The sequence below is a fragment of the Phoca vitulina genome, unplaced genomic scaffold (assembly GCF_004348235.1).
Source record: "Phoca vitulina isolate PV1807 unplaced genomic scaffold, GSC_HSeal_1.0 scaffold9, whole genome shotgun sequence".
Classification (NCBI taxonomy): Eukaryota; Metazoa; Chordata; class Mammalia; order Carnivora; family Phocidae; genus Phoca; species Phoca vitulina.
In genome coordinates this window covers 39294235-39311455 of record NW_022589712.1, presented here as the reverse complement: position 1 = coordinate 39311455, position 17221 = coordinate 39294235, and the positions used below count along the sequence as shown (strand labels likewise).

Below are 17221 nucleotides of genomic sequence, written 5' to 3'. Positions count from 1 at the left end.
CCATTTGGGGTTATTGGTGATAGCTTGGACAATGTTAGCTGACGGAGCACTATGCCAAGCTAAGAAAGGCACAATTCACACAAGGTCATGGGGTTGCAGTATAATAACTTTATAAAAAGCAAACTCCTTTAATTGGTATACAACGAATCAAAGGACACTTAGAATAAAGCATTTTGTTCTGCTTTCCAATTTGAAAATTTCCCATAACATTTATAATTTAGGGGCAACAAATTCTTAACCACGTTTTAACAAAAAATATCTAGCCACTGTGAAAGTTGAAAAACATCATGAGAAATATCAGATTATTTCATTTAGTCAGAGTACATAGAACCTGATGCCAATAATTCTGCATAACTTAATAGCAGAAGGGAAATAGACACCTGTTTCTAGAACAAAGAATGTGGCTGTATTGAAATCCGTGGATATTATTACTAAGTAAACGTTAATAAAGCAACAACTATTTAATTCAAAATTTTAAATGTGAGTATAGAATAAAGAAGATTGAAACATGTTTCAACTGATCTGATTCCTAAAATATTATAAAACATTCCAGCTAAGTGGAATGTTCCACAGAAGATAGCTCAGCAGGGTATGCATATTGTGGACATATAAATCAGCTGAAATCTAGCACAAATATCCTAGACATTATCCACTCTAAAAAGCAAAAAAAAAATAGAATTTTATTTCATAACATACGTTGAAATGGATTTTTGATGAATTAAAGTTAAATGTGAAATATGAAACTGATTTTAAAAACTTGAGGAAATATTAGTAATTATTTAATTAATCTTCGAATGAAAATTCAAAAGCAGAAACACCAAAAGAAAATACCAACATATCTAGCCACATAAAAATTCAAGACTCTAAACCCAAACACAGGCATGCGTACACACAAAAATGCACTCACACATGTCTACGCACACAGACAGAAACCCTAACTTTAACTACAAAACCTGAGAAAAATATCTGAAAAAGTGACAGACCAGGAAAATATACCCAAATGACATGCACAAATATTATCAGGAGAAATGGGTAATGAGTGTGAACAGTTAAATAAGAAATATACATCACTAAAAATCATATTTAAAAACTTCAATCTATAAATAATAAGCAGTTTAAATATATCATGGAAGAAAATATCTCCATTTAAATACCACGAAGCTTTTTTTAAAAAAAAAATAGGAAAATATCCACTTACTGATACAGAAAGATCTCTAAGGTATATTATTAAATTACAAAAGCCAGAATATTAGGACACATTAAATTTTGTGTAAAAAAACAGGGAGAAACAGTAATCTATATTATCTTATGAATGCATATTGAGGCTCTGAAAGATGCACATAAAACTCATAAAAGTGGTTTATTGTGTGTATGTGTGGGTAGGATGGAATGGGATCTGGGAGGCTGGGAACAGGCAGAAGGAAGCTTTTCACAATGTCTCTGTATTTGTTAAACAAGGAGTCTGCATTGCGGATTCTAAACAAATACATACAAATTAAATTTTTTTTTAAATTCCAGTCCTATAGGTAATAAAAGAATGCAAGTTAAAATAAGGAAGTATACTTTCTTACCTATCAAATGGACAAATATTTTGTGAAATAATATCCTCATTGTTGGCTAAGGCAGTCTCACAACTGCCAGGAGAAAAATAGATACATTTCTAGAGAGTACATTGGTAACAGAGTTTGAGTCTCAACCTAGAAATTACTCTTTATAGATTCAATTCTAAGGAAAATATCATAATATAATTTTTAAAAATCCAGTGTAAAAAAGAAGACTTCAAAGGGGGGAGGGGCCAATGTGTAAGAACAGAGTAAGAATAACTCCATACCTTTCTTTTCAGATTTTTCTTTTTCTTTTATTTTTTCTTTTTCTCGGTGTGCAACTGGAAAGAAACAGATAATACTTTTTCACTTAAATAAAGGGAATAAATAATGAAATGTTTGCATAGCAATTTTTGATGTCAAAATGTTATCTGCTGCTTTTGAAAATCTTTTTTAACTGGAATGAGGTTTTACATAGTTAGATGTTTAAATATTAAGGTAACCATAAATTTTTTATTTCTACTTTCATTTCATATCCAAGCACAAACTTGTACCAAAACCAGGTCTGATTGCAAAGGTAAGAATACACCTCAGCTTCTGCAAAACTTTAACTTCAATATCATGTAGTAGAAAACTTTAAAAATTTATCATGCTATATGCCAAAGAAGCCCAGCTCAACCCTGGAGAAACATCAAAATATAAAGACAGAAATACAGAGAAATAATTTTCTGAATCTGATGCAAAGTATAATCAACATAAATTGTACGTGTTACTCTTCTACAGTAACATTCACACTAAAAATCTTTGAAAATATACTGGCATGAGACTAGAACAACACCAAATCCTTTTAAAGAAAACTAAATTTAATTTACTATGAGCTGTGATTCAATTAATTAATGCAGTAGGGCTCAAATTTAAGTCAAAATCTTTCTCCACAATTTAGTCGTAACTCTTATTAATAGCATGTCCAATTGTCAGACTAGAAACAAGGGAGTCATCCAGGATTCATCTTTCATTTTCCACTTTTGTTCATTTGCCAACCTCTTTCAATCTACTTTTCAATGTTTTTCTTACACATCTTTTTTTTATCCAATATTACATTCTTCACCTGTCATTTATTTACACAAAAACGAAGAAAGCACATACGTGCTAAAGATTGCTAGGCAAGACAGACTCTATCCCTGTCATTGTGATGTCAACAAGCTGATGAATATGGAAGTTAGACAAACAACTGCAAAGGTAGTTAATGACACTTAGTATAATTGCCATGAAGAAAATAATCAGGTGGCATTCAGAGACCTACACTAGTCTGTGTATTTAGGGAATGTCCCTTGGTAGAAGTGACATTTAAAGATGTGAAAGGTGAGAAGAAATTAATCTAGTAAGGGAATGGGAAGGTAAAAGGGAAAGAGACCATTTTAAAATTTGGAGCAGAATGCCCTTCTTGCTATATTATTATTGCAAATATTATTATAATAATATTCTAACTATTCTCTTGAACCTTTAGATTGAGATTTTTCTCTCTCAGAGTAACCTTTCTAACAGGAAAATCCGATTGTACTATTGAGCTGTTACATATATTAGGATCTCCCTCATGGCCTAGCATGGTATCTATTACATAGTAGGTGCTATATGAAATCTAAAGATATTTTGTTGCTTTAATGATTTGGTATTTGCTCATCAATGCAATCTTATCTCCATGAATTTCCCCTTGAACTTTACATTGCAGTTATAGCAAAATGATTGTAGCTTCACACGCACACCATGTACCCTCCTCTCTCCCTGCCTGTGCCTTCTACCTAGAATTCCTACTCCCACACTTCCCCTTGTCAATGCGCCCTTTCAGTCCTGACTCACTTGCCTCCTCCACTGTGAAATGTTCTTTGCTCTCTACTTATTTCATACACCAACAGGACCATGTGCATAATTCCATTTCAACAATTAAATAATAATACTGCCATTGTTCCTATATTTGACTCCCTAGTAGGTGAAATCTCTTTAAAGACTACACCATGTTATTTTATTTTTGTATCCCTGGCTCATCACATGATGTCTGCCCCATAGTGGAGTTTTAATAGATTTTTCTTTGAGGGAGCCAAATTTTAAAATATTATAAGAAAAACTACTTTCACCTTCTAATACAATTCTATTTATTAACTATATGGTGTAGATATTATAAGCACTGCTTGCTTCTGGCCATTAAAAATTTTACAATTTATCAAAATTTCTTAAATAATTAAATCCCAGTGAGAAACAGAAGAAAAAAATACACCTTAGAACATCTAGGCATCGTTTTTCCTTACGTTTAATAGTTCTTTTAGGTGCTTCTGAGTTACTAAGCTCAATATAAATATCTCACAAAATAGACAGAGGACATCAGCATTCACACAGGACCACAAGTAGCTTATTTTGGTTCTTTTGGATCACTATTAATTAAGCTAAAAACCAAAGGAGAATCTTGGCAAAAACAAAGCCTCTTTTAAAAGTTCTCTAGGGGGAACCAAGTTTGCATGAGATAAGCTGTGCTTTTGGAACCTGATTGGCAGGATCCCCAGGAGAACACCTAATCTGTGTCTCTGCTTCTGTGAGGGACCAGACCTCACCCACCTCGGGCAGCTGGCTGTCCATTCCACTAAAGGATTTTCTGGCTGACGTGTGCACAGGCATAAATGTAGGAATTAATACAAAATCAAAAGAGCAAGGGGGCTGAATTCAAACTCAAATTAGCATATTAATGCCTCATTCCTGTTACCCTGGGGGAAAATCTGGTTCCTCACAGTCTAAGTTTTGATTTACAGACACAATCCTGTATGCTGGAATTTCATTATCCCGCTCAGAAATGGTACCATAACATTGCTCAGTGGAACAGCTGGACCCATGTGCTCTAGGGAGCTGTTCAAAATGGCAGACGGCCACTAATGCTTCTTGGATGAAAACTTCAAACTTTGGCAAGACGGAGCTCAGACACCAAGTTTTAAAATTTCGTTTATCAAAACAATGCAACCATCAGTAACTGCCTTAATAATCACGTTAAAATAAAAAAAAAAAAGAATTTGCCACAACTGCATTTGCTAGTGTACCTCCTCTTTGCATAGAAACTACAACCAGAAGTTTTCATATGGAAGAAGAAAAAAGTACCTTCCTTCTCATCAGCTGTTTGGCAAGTTACATCTCAGCTAGGACACTTTTAGCTCAGGACAAAATAAGCTTGTTGCACCTGCTGGAGCTTAATTTGTTTGTCATCCTTATTTACAAGAAACAAAAGTCCCTTCGGTATACTGATAATTAAAAACAAATGGAATCCACCAGTTGGAATGGCCCTGACGTTTGGCATCGGAGTTGGCATGGCCCTGCTGTTCCTGCACTTGCCCAGACTCTGACCTTTCCCTGACCAGAACATTCAGCTCAACTTAACTCTGCTGCAGTCTCTGGCCCACCCCATGTGGTCCCTCTCCAGCGCTCTGCAAGCTGTGCTCTGTGCTTTCACAGAGCTTGGCCCTGGCAACCTGCCAAACAGTCCCTGTGTCCTTTTCTGAATGTACCAGAGCTCATAGTGCACCTGACCCTGAGGTTCTTATCAGGCAAACCTTCCCTAGGGGCCAAGCAGTAGGCATTCAGGGGAGGTTGGTTGAGTTCTTTGCTGATCTCTCTGTTCTTAGCTGGAAAAAATCAAAAGTTTGGTGTCAAAACTTTTTCAGTATTAATTTGCAGAGGCTTTAGCCAACACTAAACAAAATATCAGATGTCGTGGGGCGTCTGGGTGGCTCAGTCGTTAAGCGTCTGTCTTTGGCTCAGGTCATGATCCCAGGGTCCTGGAATCAAGTCCCACATCGGGCTCCCTGCTCAGCAGGGAGCCTCCTTCTCCCTCTCCCACTCCCTCTGCTTGTGTTCTCTCTCTCGCTGTCTCTCTCTCTGTCAAATAAATAAATAAAATCTTTTTAAAAAGTCTCAGCTGTCTCTTGGTTAGTATGCATGTCTCTGTATGTTTTTATTTATTTATTTTTGTAACTATCTATAGAATTTCCATTCTGTGCTAAGGCAAGATGATCTACACATTCTAAATGATAATGATGAACTCAATAGGAAAGCACTCTTGAGTAGAGAGACTGTCAAAGATTATGTTATTCATTCTTCCTAAAGGATTATTTTATCATTTTTTTATTTAAAATAAGCACACAATTTTAGAGCTGATAAGAACCTAAGAGATCCATTAGCCTGAACTTCTTTGTCCCTGGATAAGAAAACACTGCCTCAAAAGAGTCTACAGCAGAGAAGAGTAAGAATATCATGATCAGATTGCCAAACTAGTACTCTTCCTCCAAAACTATGCTACCTTGTCCAGGCAGATCCTGTGCAGCCTAGAAACTTGTTCTTATGAGCCAAAGTGTGCTGGCTGGATTCTCCAAACATGTTATCCACAATCTATCCTGCAATAATATACACACTTCTTTTTCACAATAAAATTACATTTGTTTATGTATTAAAATGCAGACTAGGCAAATTACCCAAAGATACAAAGCTCATCTGATATATGCTCCAGATCGCAAAGTATATATTTAAGTTCCAAAATATTATTTTTACTTTCAAATCTGATTGAATTGTGTGGGTAATTTCCCCTTCAACTGGGGCTCCGTAGCTACATCAGAACTGTAATCAGTTCCTCAAAAGTGAGCAATCACTATGGAGGTGATGCTTAGCTTTGTGAGGAGCCTTCTTGCCTCCCACTTTCCAGGTTTATCTTTCACAGCTGCCAGAGAGACAAAGAAAATATATTTGGTACTTTAAAGAGTCAATTAAGTATGGCGGAGAGAGGGCAAAAGTAAAAGTTTATACAATACAGGCTGACTAAATTAGTTTGTGGTCTTTGAGAGCATTTTTATAAGGGGCTCCAGGATCTTTAGATACATTTTAATGTCCTGTCCTCTTTAGCTTTTGATCATCATCTTCAGCAAAATCCTTTGCCAGCCAATGATTCCAGTCCTATAATGGTTTCCCAGAAACTACCCTAAACCAGTCAATCAGGATTATTATTCTAAATTACCCTTTTAAAAAATCTTCTTCTGACTCATGTGAGACTGTTATGCATTGAATTGCATAGTCTCAAAAGATGTGTTGAAGTCCTAATCTCCAGTATCTCAGAAAAAGACCTTAGTTGGAAATAGTCTTTAAGAGGTAATCAGGTTAAAATGAAGTCATTACAGTGGTCTTTAATTCAATATGACTGGAGTCCTTATGAAAAGGGGAAATTTGGACACAGAGACCGATATGCACATAGGGAAGAAACAGAGATGCAAGGAGAACACCATTTGAAGGCAGAGATTGGAGTGGTTCATCTACAAGCCAAAGATTGCCAGCCAACCACCAGGAGGTAGGATAAGCATGGAATAGATTCTCCTTTGCAGCTTTTTGAGGTAATCAATCCTGCTGAAATCTTGACGTTGTAGACAATATATAAGCACTATATTTTTCAATTGATGGTAGCAAATAAACTTAATCAACCTCTGTAGCTGTGAGACAATAAATTTCTATTATTTTAAGCCGTCCAGTTTTGATACTTTGTTCCCGGAGCCCTAGGACACGAGTACTGATACTAATCATTCAGGTTCTCTTGTGCTCTTCTAACCAAGTTCTCACCTGCTTCCTTGAAGACTGACCCTTGACCTAGGTCTTATGTCTTCCATTTTAGGTTCCAGAGTGCACATCTAAATCTTAAGCCATCTATTCCTCTAAAGCCTTCCCAGAAAACTGCAGTCAGACCTACTCAGCAACTGAGGCAGCCAGTTGTCTCCTCCAGGATCTCTGTTTGTGGACTACTCACGTGATGGTATAATTGTGTGTTTGCTGTTTTAGATCTCTCATTGGACTAGGTCTTATTCATTATTGAATTTTTAGTGCCCAGTATGGTGTTTGGCACAAATTAAGTACTGTGAATAACTTAATGTGTATTGTTGCCTAATGGCTATGACCAGTTTTTTCCATCTAAAATAGCTGCCTGTGAGGATAACCCCGTTTCCACTGACTGGTCCACTTTGATGTTGACCACATGCCATTAATCAGCATACACTTCTGCCATGTGAACTTATCCCCGCTCCTAAGGTCAGTTCTTCACCTGAACACTAAGCAATTCAGGTTGATGTAGCAAATACCTATTGTTTTGAATGCCTAAAAAAAACTCTCCTTTTGTCTAGGAGCCATCTTGGATAAAGTTCTCCCATCTAGTTATACGTTTATCAACCAGGTTGCAGTCTCTTCTTGTTTATTCTAGGAGTAAATTGACATATTTAATAGTTAAATAAAAGCCTAAGTGTTATCTGAAAAATAACAATAAAATTTGCAATTGCAAAAAAACCCAAGGCAATATGCAATAAATAAAACTAAATGGAAGAAAATAAAAAATATATTAGTATTTATCTTTGGATAATTGGTTGTGGTTGTTTTTCTTTCTTTTTTGCATTTTCCAAATTGTCCAAATTAATCTGTATTACTTTAATCTATATTATTATGTTATAAATTTTATTGTGTTTCCTAATTACATGTTACAGATTGTCTTTGTTTTAATATGGAGCTTACTATCAAATTCTTCAATTGTTGCTGACTGAATAAATTTGACATTACAATAGCCCAATTAAAGCTGAATAATTATATATATTTGAAAATAAACATAGAAATGTCCAAGGAAAAAATTGTCAATAGGAGTCAAGTAGAGATTAGCAAAATAGGGACATAAATGCTTCATTAGTTAGTTCATTCATTATTTCAATGTTTATTGAATGTGTTTCATGTGTTGAATACTTTGCTAGATGTTAGAGTCATTTTTAATTTGTTATAAGCACACAAATTCAGAGCTGGTAGGAATCTGAAAGACCATTGAGCTCACATCTCTTTGTTTATAAATAAGAAAACACAGAATCACAAGAGGAAATGTCAAAAAATGACCTAGAACATACATGAAGACAGACATAGTTCCTGCCTTGACGGTCCATCTGAGAGTCAAAGAAATGAACAGGAGACATGCCCAGTGACTCCACAAGAAGGGCCTGCTGGCCAAAGAGAAGTGTGCATACAGAAGCACAGAGCTGTGACATGGCACTGGAGCCTGCTTAGGGACTGTTCAACAGTGCAGCTGCCTAAGGCACAGGCACTGTGGGTAGGTCTGCGCTGTCCTGGTGGGGGCAGCAGGTGCCAAGTTGAGAATTGAGGGGGTTGAGGAGGAGGTTCAGAGTAGGAAGTTATGTGGAAAAGCACACAAAGCTGGACATTTCTATGGCTATCACTGATCATATGAGGAGAGTCTTCTACGCCATGGTAGAAAATATGGCTTTCATCTCTAAGGCACTGTGATGACAACAGTTGGTTTGAAGCCTGTGAGTGTCATGATCAGCATGAACTTAAGGGGTAATTCAGAGAAATCAGCTAAGAAATGACTGTCTTAGGAGCACCTGGGTGGCTCAGTCAATTGAGCGGCTGGTGCTTGATCTCAGTTCAGGTCCAGATCTCAGGCTCATGAGTTCAGGCCCTATGTTGGGCTCCATGCTGGGCATGGATCCTACTTAATGAAAAGAAAGAAGGAAGGAAGGAAGGAAGGAAGGAGGAAGGGAAGGAGGGAGGGAGGGAGGGAGAGGGGGAGGGAAAGAGGGATGGAGGAAGGAAAGGAAGGACTGTCCTAATCTAACTGAGAAATGATTGTGGAGGAGATAGCAGTGGAAGAGGTGAGAATAGGATAAATTATAGTAAAGAGGGAGTATGACAAAGGACTGAACAGGACCGCTCTTTGTGTTGAAAGAGTTCAAGATGTCTATGGCAGGACTGTCACTCAAATACCTTCTGAAATGAGTCATATTAAATGTCCACTACAGGAGTGATAAGAGTGGTGAAGACTATGGTAAACAGTAGGTGCAGGATCCACCTAAAGACATCCACTTGTACATTATTTTAAAATACAGCCTGGTCACTGGAAACTGCTGTGGATTGTACCATGAGTTTAATTGACAGCGATTCTAACCCTGGTTAATCATTTGAATCATTAGAAGAGCTTGACTAAAACCCCGGCCTCACCTCCCCAAAAACATTAATGGTCCCAGAATGGAGTTTGCAATGGCTATATATATATATATATATATATATATATATATATGTATTTTAAACTATCCAGATGACTCTAAAGTCCATCAAGTCCATACCACCTCTGACAATAATGACCCTTCCTTCTGCAGCTTGAATAGCCTGGGCGGATAGGATATCTATTATTGTGACCAATAATACAGAGGGATGAAGACATTCTGTGTAGTAGAACTTAACATGGGCTTCAAATACACTGAGTGAAAGAAGTCTGTTAGCTATCTGTGTTAAGTCAGATGACAGTTGTGTAGGAGGGTCCAGAGACTTTTCACACTCTACTTCTTCAGTCTTTTCAAATATCAAAATTAATTAACCACTTGGGCTCCTAAATTAATCAATGTTTTAAATGAAATGTGAAGAGATTATCCAATATAAAAATACTTGAGATATTCAGGTCATTCTCAAGTTTTTGATTTAAGGTACATGCACACTGAGTATGAATTTTTAATGAGTTTATATTATAATATCTTAAGGAAATTATGGCACTGTCTTGGCCACACATAAATGTTATCCTACTTCTAATATGACTAAACTCTTCACATATCCTCATCAGGAAAAAAACAAAAAGAAACAAATGAACAAATATCTGGCTTACTAAAATAAACCAAAAATAATGGAATGAAACCTGAATACTTCCTCCAAACCTGAATTCCCTAATAATAATTTTACACCTTACTTTTGCTATGCTGATGGCTAAAGTTTTATAAAAACTCTTATGACAATGTTGCTATAGTAAATTTGGTAAATTTTGCCATTCTGTGATTCCTACCTTTAAATACTTATATTTTGTACTTGGCTATCTCTGTCCTTTCTAGTATCTGACTAGTGCGTACTCTTGTTCAAGAGTAGCTCGGTGGGGTGGTTTAAATAATGACCCCTAAAAATGCATCCATGTCTTAATCCCTGGAACTGTGAATGTTACCATACATGGCAGAGAAGGATTTAGCAATGTGATTAAATCAAGGATCTTGAGACAGGGAGATTATCCTAGATTATCTAGGTGAGCCCTAAATGCAACCCCCTATATCCTTATAATAGGGAGTCAGAGGAAGATTTGAAGACAGAAGAGAAGTCACTGTAACCACGGCGGCAGAGATTAGAGTGATGCAACCACAAACCAAGTATAGCAGCCCCGGAAGCTGGAAGAGGCAAGGAACAGATTCTCTCCTAGAGCCCTTGAGGTAGTTTGGCCCTGATGACAACTTGATTTGGACCCAGTGAAACTGATTTTAGATTTCTGGCCTCTAGAACTGTAAGATAATAAATTTCTATTGTTTCAAGACACCACATTTTTGGCAATTTGTTACAGTGGCCACAGGAAACTAATACACCCACTTGGCATTTCTACCAAAAGAATAAGTACTGTCAGGTCTCATTTCTCATTTTGTTAAGTGTAGCAATAATGGTGAGGAGACCTAGAGGTGGATCCAGTTTATTAAGTACATGACGCATGCTGTGCAGGGAGGCCATCAAGCAAGGCAAGTTCAGGCTCTGTGGAAGTACAAGCAGATCAGTGAAGTTGATCAGCAGATTACAAGGTCCCAACTGTGGGGCGTCAGAGAAAAATTCAAGATCCTCCAGCTGTGAGAAAATTGTAGTACAGACCCTTAGACACAATGGAGCCAAAAAGAAGAAAGAAAATGGGAAGGCGGGGATAGTGGAAAAGCCACGTGTTCTTAAGTTAGAGAAATCTGAGATTAGCATTTGGCTCTACAACTTAATAAACACATGAGATATTGAGAAAAATCATTAAGTTCAGATAAACCTCAGTATTCTTAGTTTTAAGTGGGTTTGTAGCTACCATGTTGGATTCTTCCATGAAGATTAAGTAAAACATTAGAAAGCATAGATTAAGTACAGTATTTGTTTCTTAGTAGATAAATGCTTGTATAAGATTTTTTAGGAAGGGAAGCAGAAATACAGGGGTGAAGTGGCAAAGAAGTTAGTTTAGTGTTGTGTTACAGAATCTTGGGATGACAGATCTTAAGTTCCTTCAGTCTATGATCAGATGGATATCAAGTGGTCCCAAATATAGGATGAGAAATAACGCAGATAAGAAATCTGCAAGGGATTGTCACTGACCTAATCAGTAGTGATTAAGAGGATTAGTTAATTGACTGAGAGTTACTGTTGAAATTAAAATTTGCCAAGAATTCTTTGAATAATTTCATATATGCATTTCATAATCATTTAATCTTCACAACTGTATCATACCCATATTACATATGAGAAAATAGAGGCAACAAAAATGAATTAACTTGTCCAAGGTTACATAGGCAGTAGTTCCTAAATTTGGATTCTGACTCAGATTAATTCAAGTTAATTCAAGACATTTCTAAAAGTAGGAGAAAATAATGGTGACATCCTTTTTTGTCAAAATCATATACTGTGCTCCTAGTTTCTTACTGGATAAACATGTCTGAGTGTTTACCATGAGCCAGGGAAATGGTCTTTAACAATCATGACTCGGACCTTTAACTTATGACAAATAGCACTAGTTTCTATAATTCCCTACAATGAATGTATATCTTTTCTTTTAAGGCCTATGTGTACATAGTTATTTGTACCTATGAAGGATATCCAAACTGTGGACTACCAGATGAGACTGACCAATATTTCTTGTCATTTGTCATGTGGCTCTGCATTCCACAATGATCATCCCTTCACCTGAATTACTCATGGGCTGTGGTCTCTAGACTGCCTTATTCATCTCCATCTGGAAATTAGTTCTTAGAGGTTAGACAGAAATATATTCTAAAATATTTGGCTTTAAATATGAGTGTATTCTGCAAGATCATTTTGACCTATAAAATCTTCCATTAGAAACCATCCCCTTGGAATGGAATCAGCATTCTTCAAGCTAACTTCTGCCACAACAAAATACTCAGTGCCTACAACTCCTCTGGCATGATGGAATTCCACCTGCCCATCAGGGCCATTTATATTAGCAAAAATTTGGTGAACAGCATCTTCGGTAATCCAAGAAAAGTTAAAATGTGGTTGTAAGTTTCTTTTAAACAAATGGAATAGTCCACTGAATTACTATATTAATTCAATATAAGGTCACAAGTACAGAAATTACTGTGATCATATTTATAAAATAAATTACAACTTATTTTAAGTAGGAAAAAAAACCCAAGGTTAATTAAAATGTAAACATTAACTAACATGTCAGAGCTTATGCCTTAAAATCAAAATAAGTACTTATTGCCAGATTAAGAATTAAAGGTTTGCTCCTCAGTTCCATGAAACTGGTGCATTTTCCCTAAGAAAAATATCTGACAAATTAAACAGGGAAAAAATAGGAACAAAAGTTACCTTAGCTTCATGAATTAAAATCATCTCAATAAGGTGGATAATTATAAAAGTTATGAAAAGAAGTGGGGATTGAAACCAATTCATTGACACTTTAAAAATGAATTAGATAGCATATTTATACAGAATGATTTTGAAAATGTATGTTCTCTGTGATTACATATGCTATGGTTTTCTGTATTCCATTTGATGAGTAGATCATCTACATGTAGAGTTCCAGGGCTTTCCAAAAGTCTTCACACTCCTAAAACCTTTTTGAATACCATATAAAATCCCTTACAGGAGAAAAAAAGAGAGACAAAGAGAGACAATAGGGTGTGATCTAGCTTCTATCACTACCAACATTTTTATCTCCCCCAGCTTCACCAGTACTCACCAGCTTTTTCTTTTTTTCTTTTTTTTTCTTTTTTTACCAGGTTTTTAGACTCAGATATTTGCTGGCATGTCTATAACCATCACAGGCTATTAGTACCTTGGATATATTGTGTCTTTTCTTGTAAGAGTTCAGATATTTTGATAAAAAAGTAAATTCCTAACTACCTATCATATATAACCATAACTGATACGAAATGTGGCATATAGAAAACATATTTATCTACAGATGTGAATAGTTATAAAACCATATTTAGGGCGCCTGGGTGGCTCAGTTGGTTAAGCGACTGCCTTCGGCTCAGGTCATGATCCTGGAGTCCCTGAATCGAGTCCCGCATCGGGCTCCCTGCTCGGCAGGGAGCCTGCTTCTCCCTCTGACCCTCCCCCCTCTATGTGCTCTCTCTCTCTCTCTCATTCTCTCTGTCTCAAATAAGTAAATAGAATCTTTAAAACCATATTTATTTTCACTGAACTACCTGGAAATAAAAAGCAGGCATTATTCTACCTGGATGAGGAAAACCAAGCAGTAAAATGGACTCTTCCATTCATACTGACACAGAAAAAATACAGAAAGAAGAAACTACCTCGAAAGCCTATTTAAGTCTTCAACAGTTGAAGCTCCGTTTTCTCTTTCTTGAGAAATATTCACTTTCCAAAATATATTTGGTCTATTCGGGGAATCTATTCAGGTACTAATCTCTAACCCAGGCTTTGAGAAATTTATTTTAAACTGCAGCCAAATTCACTGTTTTAATTATGCAAGACTCACTAGTTTAATAAGCCCACTCTACAGCCCACTGCTCAAAGTCTTTAACAGCAGGATTCTAATAGAGCCAGGTCCAAAATGTAAATGGTGCCATCTGCATCACCATATCCACTCCAGCAGCACTGCTATTAAATTAACAGTACAGTCTGCAAGATAAAACAGCAGAGACTCCAGTCATGTGGAACCAGTTGAATTTCTGTTTAACCTCCAGCAGATTGAAACACACAGTCAGTTCAGTCAGGGCTAGCTTAGTTAATCCATACCCAAGAGCTGTGTCCAGTTTCCCTGACCAAAGGAATTAGGGACCAAAAAAAGAAAGGGAACAGTAAGAAGACATTAGTTCCCTAAGTACAAATATAAATAGGTTTCAACTGAGTAAACGTCAATGTCCTTGATTGTATAAGGATTGGCTGATCAATCTGGATTGAATTCAAACATTAGGATTAAAGACATTATAGCTGCAGAATGATTTAAGCTCTTCACAAAAAGGAAGTACATAAAGCATATTAAAAATGGCATTTTAATATAGATTCACATATTGGTATAATTTAGGGTTAAGTAGAACTTCTATTATTTGAAACCGTACTATTTGCAACTTTGGTCTTCACTGCAGGTAATTTTACATTAGCGAGTTTTGACATAATAAATATTAGACAAGATTCTATTTCTATCCAGAAAAAAATTATTTCCTTTTCTGTCCAGAGCACATATTTGCGTGATATGGAATTATGAGATTTTAATTTTTGCCCTGACTCACTTAAAAAGCATGCGAGGCTGATCACTGGGGAATCCTGAGCATGTTTAGAAATACATCCCTTTGAAAGCTTTTGTTTCCTATACATTTCTTTAAAGTTTTATGACTACAAGGGCCACTCCTAGAAAAGAGATGCTTGTAAAATGAGCAAGACAATGCTGGCCATTATTAACAAGCCTCTAATGCAAGACTGCAGTTCAGTTTCTGGATTCAGTTGAGTTGAAAGGGATATTAATCATCATGTTGTCACTGTCCATGTACCCCTTGAGGCTGTATACGAACGCTGCGGGGCCATCGCAGTGTGCAGCGAGGCAATAGAATGACTGCATTTCTGTGCCAACGACTTTAAAGGTACTGCATGGCATAAAAAATTCAAGGTTAAAAAAAATTGAACTTTGACTTACTACAGTAACAATATTCAAAGAAGAAAAAGTATTTACTAGTAAGTCAACAATTATATTTACAGTACTAGCTTAGAAGGAAAAACCAGTTGTAAATAATTTAAACATTGTCACATGTTTTGAAGTTACTTTGATTCCAACAATTAAATATTACTTATATATTTGTACCTGAAACTAACTGAGAAGTAAAGGTACTCATTTAAACACTATCAAAAATGTTAAAACAAGGGAACACTCGACATGAAAATTTTCCTTTCTTCCATACGAGCACACAAAATATATATCCTAAATAAAAATAAGAATAAACACGAAATTAAACCATTACCTTTAGTTAGTATTTTCCTTTCAGGTTTCTCCTGCTTTTCAGTCTTTTCTTTGTGTATTTCTAGGAAAACACAGAATTTGTAATTTAAAAACTTTTTTTGAAAATGTACAACATATAAGCTATAGCTATGATCTAAACTTTAAAATTCTACCATGAAGTCTAAATTTTTCCTAAACGGAAAAAGTCATTGTAACATAATGCTACATAAATCACTCATTTACTGAAATAAGGAAAAAGTTGGATTTACCTCAAAATTAGTGTTATTTGAAAAAGCGTAAGAACTTACATAAATGGGGATATTTTGTCACCATTTTCAGTGCTAAAATTGATCACAAGCTATAATTATGTTTTATTTCAATTACTCTCAATTCAATTAAGAATCCTTAGTAAGAATGTCATTTAGATTGAGGAAGATTTCATTTTTACATATTATTAAGAATTTGTGAAATGAACTGTAACTACCTAATAGGAAATATATCTCAGAAGTATTGACTCTAAGCTATGCTTATAATCAGAACTTGACATTGCATTTAACCAATAATTACTGCATGCAGATATGACCCATTTCACGGAATAAGTCAGTTGTTACATTTTTTCCTAAATATCAGGTTTTAACAAATATATTTAATTTGCTGCTAGCTTCAGTATACATACATCGCCAAGGCTTGGAAAATGAAGTTAATTCTGAATTCGCAGTTAATTTGGATAGACCTAAATTAAATATTAGAGTTTACAAATATGATTACTACCTCTGAAAAGTGACTTAATAGCGTGGTTTTTCTTAGAAAAACGCTAATGAGTTTTACTTATTTATTTATCACAACTTTATTTCACAGATGATCTGAGATGGTTCTAATCACTGTACACATTTTAAATTCTCCATTCGTAAATGTGAATTTGCATTTTGTGTAATTTTTCCAGAAGCCTAAAATCAAGACCAACTGTCGGAAATTCCTAAGTATCTTCGGAAAAGACAGTGACTTTCACCTGTTAAGGAGGTAATCATCACTGTGAAAATCTCCCCCCTTGTCTGCCCCATGAATCCCCCAACACACTATTTACAGGGCCAACCCTTTACCCTTAGCCCATCCCTGACTTTGATATGGCAATAGAGATACAAAAGAGTTAAGATACTTAATCACATCTCTGGTAAAATGTCTCCAAGTTTCAAAGAAAGAACTTCAAAACCCATAGGAATCCATTTTTTTGCCTCTCTCACCATTTTTTAAAAAATCTCTTCTCTATAGGTCTCTAAATCCTACTCCAAGTGTGGTGTGTGTGCCAGATATCTGCTGGCCGCTTACCATCAACTCTTTCTGAGTTGGGTGAATCATTATTTGGGGGTAGAGTGGAGCTGTTCTGTGCAAGCTCTGGTATTAGCAGCATCCCTGGCCTCCACCTGTTAAATGCACGTAGCTCCACCCCCCGTCATGACTATAAGGAGTGTCTTTAGACATTGCCAATGCCCTCTGTATGGCAAAAATGAGCTCCCAAGAACATGCTCAGATGACTCAGGACAGTATTACTTTTGCTTATCCTGTGCTCTTGGTTTCTACACTATTTCTATAATTATGAAACAAGAATGTGTTACACTGTAAATTATCGTATAGAGGTTTATGTATGAAA

At 36.0% G+C, this 17221-nt stretch overlaps 1 protein-coding gene across 2 annotated transcripts in view; it reads right to left on the bottom strand.

The window, feature by feature from the left end:
• TRDN (triadin) overlaps positions 1–17221 on the bottom strand; it is a 365907-nt gene that overhangs the window by 264801 nt on the left and 83885 nt on the right. For both annotated transcript variants that reach the window (XR_004299993.1, XM_032407956.1), the window contains exons 5-6: positions 15596–15655; positions 1832–1885 (exon numbers count right to left, since the gene is read on the bottom strand). Coding sequence is in view for 1 of the 2 variants with exons in the window: in XM_032407956.1 (XP_032263847.1) it covers positions 1832–1885; positions 15596–15655 (114 nt within the window). In the remaining variant the exon portion in view is untranslated. The remainder of the gene's footprint in view (positions 1–1831; positions 1886–15595; positions 15656–17221) is intronic.